A 6,000-nucleotide genomic window follows, 5' to 3' on the forward strand; every position below is an offset into this window, starting at 1 on the left:
GATTGTGCCTCCCACTGCCTCCATCCTCACAACCAGTCTTCTCATCTTCTCCAAGTTCACCCCCCTCCTCCTGGCCACTGCTGGCTTGGTTTTATTCTGGCGGGTGGCACAGGAGATGCCAGGGTGCGTCTACCTAGGCCAGAGAGAAGAGAGTTCCCAGAGGGGGGCGGGGTGGAGAGCCATAAGAAAGCCGTGTCTCTCTCGGAGTGTCACTGCTGTTCTGAAGGCTTGAACATCTCCTGATGAGGCTGCGCTGCGCTTGGCAGCTGCGCACGCCCAGGTTGGGAGCCTTTGTTTGCCCACTTCGAAGATGTGACAAGGGAGAGGCGGCTCTGTGTGTGTGCGTGTGTGTGTGTGTGTGTGTGTGTGTGCTTGCCTCTGCAGCAAGCATTTCGAAGAGAAGCAACAGCAGCGAAGGCAAGATTGTGTGCGCGTCCCTCTTCCCCCTCCCTGCCAATCCCTAACAAAAATTTATTTGTGTATTAAATGGTTTCCGACAGCTCTGAATGGGAGAATTATCTAGAAAAGAGAGACTGCATTTTCTCTCTTTTTATTTCCTTCTCCCCGCCCCCACCCCCACACTTTTTTTTTTTTTAAAAAAAGACATTTTCTCTTTTAAATGTTCAATTACTATTGCAGCCTCCCGCAGCTGGGGGAATGTTGTGCTTTAGATTTCTTAATGCACTTAACGCTCCAGCTGCCATAACAAGAAATGGAGCTGGGAGGGGCAGGATTGGGTTCGGGTACGCGAGTAAGAGAGGGGGCGAGGGGGGGAGAGAAGAGAAGAGAAGGAAGAAAATGTGTCTCTTTTTTCCTCTAAGCAACTGTGCAACAGGGTGTGGAATTGCTGAGAGCTGGAAGGAGGGACAAGGGAGGTCATTTAGTGAGTCTGTAATGCACAGCCGCCTTTTCTCTCCCACCCCCAAACCCATCTTAAGCACACACACTCCCTGTTTTCTGTGATCACTCCTGCAAGTTTCACACAATTGGGCCATGTGTGTGTTTGCGAGAACAGCAAGAGATGTGGTTAATGTGCCCGACACTGTGTGCATTGTGGGAGAAACCTGTGTTGTTGCTTTTTTTAAAAAAAATCAATCCAGGTTTTCATCCTGGGAAAGAAGGGTATCAAAAGTCTGCGAAGCACATCCCCCCTCCCTCCTCCATGGCATTCTGGAGTGTCAAATAGTTTTATGGGTTTTATGGATTCCTTTTACGGCTTGGCCTAACGCTCTTTTGCCACCCTCAGCTCAGGGCAGTGCTTCCCTGTCTCTAGCATGGTGGAGTGGGACTTGATTCATTTCACAGCTGAATTGCTCTGATTCGCACTCCGCAAAACACAAACCGAAACGGCAACCGTCCTTTGAAATTCGCCTGAATTTTCCTAACGATCTGAATTTTTCCATGTGCAAAAAAAAATGCATGTGCTGGGGTTAAAGTGTGCATAAAAATGTGTAAGTTAGTGAAAATAACATACCAAAAAATGCATTACGGCCATGAACGTCGCTTGCAAAACTGTATTAGGCAGGATTATTACTTATTTTATTTATTTGTAACATATGCTGCTTGATTGTAAACAAAAACAACAACAGAACAGCCACCTCAAAGCTGTTTGCAATTAGGATTGCATACCAATAAGTCTGCGTTAGGAGAAATTTGGAGTAAAAGGCTGCCGAATTTTCACGAGGACTTTAACACACACACACACAAAATTATATATGGGCAGTGACCATTTTGCAGTGACCTGGAACACAACCTCTGCATTTGCAAATTGACATAGCAATGTGGAGAACTGAACTTCAAGATTGGGAAAGATGGGGAACTTGAGAGGAAGGGAAATGGACAGCTTCCACCCATCCTTCGTGTCCAGGCCATTTGGGCTTATTTAATTTATTAATTTCTATCCCCCCCACCCCACCCCCTGGGAATTCCAGGTAGTGTGTGCATGGTTCTCCCTCCCTCCCTCATTTAATCCCCACAGCATCCCTGTGAGGTGGGAGGCAGGTCACACCCAGCGAGGGCTCCATGGCCGAGTGGGGAATTCAGACTGGTCTCTCCCAGATCCTAGTCCAGTGCTCTAACTGCTGCACCATCACTGCTGTGCAGGCTTCTGTTTGGGCTCCTCCTGGTTTGGAGAGCCGTCGCAGCTGGTTCTCCCTCCCTCCGGTCTGGATGAGCCTGAAACCTAATGAGGATGAAGAGATCTGAATCAGGATTCCCAGAGCTGTAGAGGAAACAGCTGGATCCGCTCGGATCCTGAATTGATTTCAGCCGCCCGACTTCCAACAAATCCTCGCAAGGCTCAAGTGCTGCTTTTCCCATTCGCGTGTTTGGATTTTACATTTGTGCCGTGCCCACAGCGGGCGTTCTCCTAACAGAAGACAGAAATGCTGTTTCAGACGCAACTTAACTAATTTGTGGGGGGGTGGGGGTGGCAAGCAAGGCTCAATTGCAAGGCTCCCATCACAAAGCTCCCCTCCAGCAAATCCTTCGTGCCGGGAGGGAATTTCCAAATGGCTCCGCGTAATGAGCGAGTTTGCGAGGTTATTTCTTCTCTCTCTCTCTCCCCCCCCCCTTTTCCCCGAGCGTGGCTCGCAACAGATAGGGGTGAAATTTCCAACAAATGCCTGATTTGCTACAGATTATTTGCTTAGCTCTGCTAACTACGGGGGAGAGTAAATCACTGCAGAATGCCCTGGAAGTGTCTGGGAGAGGAGAGGAAAAAATATAAAATAAAAATGAATAATGAGCTCTCGTGAAAGTGAGCTGCTGGCTTAACAGTTTGCCAAGGCAAGCAGAGACCCAGAGGAGATGTGGGGGCCCCATCTATGAGCTGGGAAGAGAACCCCTGAATGCCCCACCGTGAGGAAAAAGCTCTATTTTAAATCAAGCTCTGCTTTTTGCAAACTACCTGTTCCTGAGAGAGAAGTCTTCTTCCAGCCAGCTGTGGCAGAGGGCACATAAGCCTACTCACGCCCCATAACCGCACCCCATAACTCACGCCCCATAACCACAGTCTTCTGAATATCGGCACCCTTTCCTCTTCTTTTTAAAAGAAGCCTCATCTTTCTAGTCCCTAATACAGTGTGAGATCCTTGATGAGATTTCAAGCCAAGCGGAGGCAGGGGTTGGGAGGCAGTGTGCTGGAATGCCAGTAGTAAATTGCAGGTGCTTCATGTCTTGCCCCTTTAGCTTGCAGCGGCAGAATAAATTGTGTACCGCAAGCAAAAGTGCATTGGCGAACCCACAAGTTATGTGCGTTGCAGGAATCTGCTTTTCTGGGCGCAGGATATGGGTTCTGAGCTGCTGTCTTCTCCTCGCCCTGGTTAGGGCAGAGCACCCAGAGCTGGCTTTGAAAGCAGAACTTGGACCAGGGCTTGGGGATGTTGGAGGCTTCTGATGGAAATCGCTTCTTCCTTCCATGCCCGGAACAGAAATCAATCCAGCAAATGCGATTGGGATTCACTGCTATTGTCACTTTTAGTCCGCAAACGATATGTAATAGATCACACTCCTCCTCTCAATTTGCATTGTGTTTCTTTGCATCGAAAGGAATGGGGGCGGGGAGCAATGCAACGAAAAAACTGGCGTAATTTCATCACAGCAAGATGGATTGTGTGGCAAAAACTGAGTTGCTCCGGCCTTGTTTTGTAGGATGCAGCTGATGTGTGTGTGTCGGCCAGCACTACAGGGCCTAGCAGTGGCCTTCCTGGGGGCAGGTCAGGAAGCCGCGTGGAGAACAAAGGGCGTTTTTACAACTGATACTAACCATTAGGCCTTCTTGCTGCTACTTGTGCATGTGTGTGAATTGATGGGATTAGAAGCTGAAGAAAGGCAGCTTTTAGGGGGGGTGTCAGTCTGACCCGGGCAGGTGGCCAGCTTGGAAAACGCAAGCCGCTGAGCCTCCACTGCGCTCAGAACAGCCCTCTGCCTCGGTTTTTGACCTTGTCCTCTTGTTTCCCCCTCCCGCAGCCCCCCCGGCTATCGGAAATCATTCACCTACGACAAGTCAGACGAGGAGCGAGACACTTTTGATGGCCCCCACCGGTCCAAGCACTCCTCCCGGAGCTACCTGAGCGACAGCGACTCGGAGAGCAAGCCAGCAGAGACCACAGCGTAGCCCCAGGCAGGAGCAAGGCTGGCGGGCCGTTCGCCTCCCGACCCTCTCTGTGGTTGGGCATGCCGGGCGCAAACGGAGGCACCCCTCTGCAGCACCAGCCTCCGGCCAGCGCGCTTCCAGGTAGTCTCTCTCTCGCCCCTGCCGCCAGCTTGGGGGCGCCGCACGACCACCGTCCTCTTGCACGGGAGAGAAAGGCAAGGACTCTGCGGGGCCACTTGTTCCTTGCGGCGAAGAGGTGGGCTGGGGGTGGGCGGCCTGGCCACCCTGCTCAGCTGCAGGGAGCCCCACCCCCCACCCCGCCACTGCAGCCAAGCTGACCTGTGTGTGTGTGCCAGAGGGATTTTGCGCTCCTGCCAAGCTTGCCTCCGGTGGCCCCGTTTGTGGCTGCAGGACTGTTCCGTGGACAGCAGAGGATGCCAGCCGCCTCCTCGCTTCCTCTGTGTGCGTGCGTCAAGGTGTTGGCGGGCGAGCCCTTCTCAACGCAGTGCCTGCCCCTCTTACATTATAATTTAAATCCGTTCTGACCTTTGTGTGATGTCCAAAGAAACGAGAAACAACCCCCCTTTTATTCAAAACATTTTTTAGAAAAATAGCTGAGCCGAAAAACACAGATGCACTCTCTGTCTTCTGCCTCCCAACCATGGGGAAAAAAACCACCTGCCCCTCTAGCTCAAGTCTTTTTGAGCATGCACAGCTCATGCCTTGCACGCTGGCACACAAAGCCACATCATTTCCATGCCCGCATTTTCTTGCACTTGGATTTGGGGGGTGGGCACAGGGTGGTGGTTGTTCTGCCACACCTTCTGAGCACCCCTGAGAGGCTCCCTACCTCCAGGAATGCTTTTGTTTTTAAAAGAAAGAGCGGAATGTATCCTCTCTGCCTTCTCCACACTCACAAAACCACACACGCCGTCTTTGCGCAGGGGGTTCCAGGTCCCACCCCTTCCGGTAACCAAAATGGCTCAGTCGTCTCCTCCCCCCCCCCCCCGGCTTGATCCATATTTTATCGCTCATTTTTCTCTGCTGTTGCTCCTCCAGCAGACTTCCAAAGGAGCCGCTTTGCATTTTAGCTTCCCAAAACACCCTTTGCTTCCCTGGCCAGGAGCCCCCCACTGCCCCCCCCAGCCCCAACACTCACCTATAACCCTCGCTAAGTTATACACAAGACTGGACTCTTTGTGGGGGTGGAGAGCTGAGGTGGGGGGAGTGCTGGGGGTGCCCCGCACTGCCAAGCTCCTCTCTCTCTCTCTCTCTCGTCTGGGTTTGGTTTCTATTATTACTATTTTTTGCACTACTTCAGTTGTGCGTTGGATTTTTTTCTAATTTTATTTTTGGTTCCCTTCCCCTCCCTTGTCTGTCGACTTTAAATAAAATAAATGTCATTTATGAGTAGTGTAAACCCCTCTGGACGTCGGTGTCTTCTCTGAGAGTGTCAGTGGTGGACTCTCCACCTGAGGATTTTAAACAGAGGTTGGATGGCCCTCTGTCTGAAATTCCTGCAGGGCGGAGGGTTGGACAAGATCGCCCTTGGAGATCCCTTCCACATTTACAATTCTGTGATTCTATGGTCCTGGCCAAGGGAAGGGGTGGAGGAGATACGTTTCCCCATATACAGTGGTGCCCCGCAAGACGAATGCCTCGCAAGACGGAAAACTCGCTAGACGAAAGAGTTTTCCGTTTTGGAGGTGCTTTGCAAAACGAATCTCCTATGGGCTTGCTTCGCAAGATGAAAATGCCTTGCAAGTTCCTGCGGGTCCCCCCCCTTTTTCTAAGCCGCTAAGCCGCTTATCAGCTGATCCGATAAGCCGCTAAAAGCCGCTAATAGCGCTAATCCGTCAATGGGCTTGCTTCGCAAGATGAAAAAACCGCTAGACGAAGAGAAT

At 51.3% G+C, this 6,000-nt stretch overlaps 1 protein-coding gene across 17 annotated transcripts in view; it reads left to right on the forward strand.

Annotated features, from left to right (window-relative positions):
• MYO18A (myosin XVIIIA) overlaps positions 1–5,516 on the forward strand; it is a 145,316-nt gene extending 139,800 nt beyond the window's left edge. For 15 of the 17 annotated variants that reach the window (XM_081171924.1, XM_081171935.1, XM_081171939.1 and 12 more), the window contains one exon: positions 3,970–4,110. Coding sequence is in view for 2 of the 17 variants with exons in the window: in XM_081171931.1 (XP_081028057.1) it covers positions 3,970–4,117 (148 nt within the window). In the remaining 15 variants the exon portion in view is untranslated. Of the gene's footprint in view, positions 1–3,969 lie in introns of all 17 variants that reach the window. The other 2 variants (XM_081171931.1, XM_081171932.1) reach the window with 1 other exon arrangement.
• The last annotated feature ends 484 nt before the right edge of the window (positions 5,517–6,000 follow it).

The sequence above is a fragment of the Podarcis bocagei genome (assembly GCF_964188305.1).
Source record: "Podarcis bocagei genome assembly, chromosome: 15".
NCBI classification, from domain to species: Eukaryota; Metazoa; Chordata; class Lepidosauria; order Squamata; family Lacertidae; genus Podarcis; species Podarcis bocagei.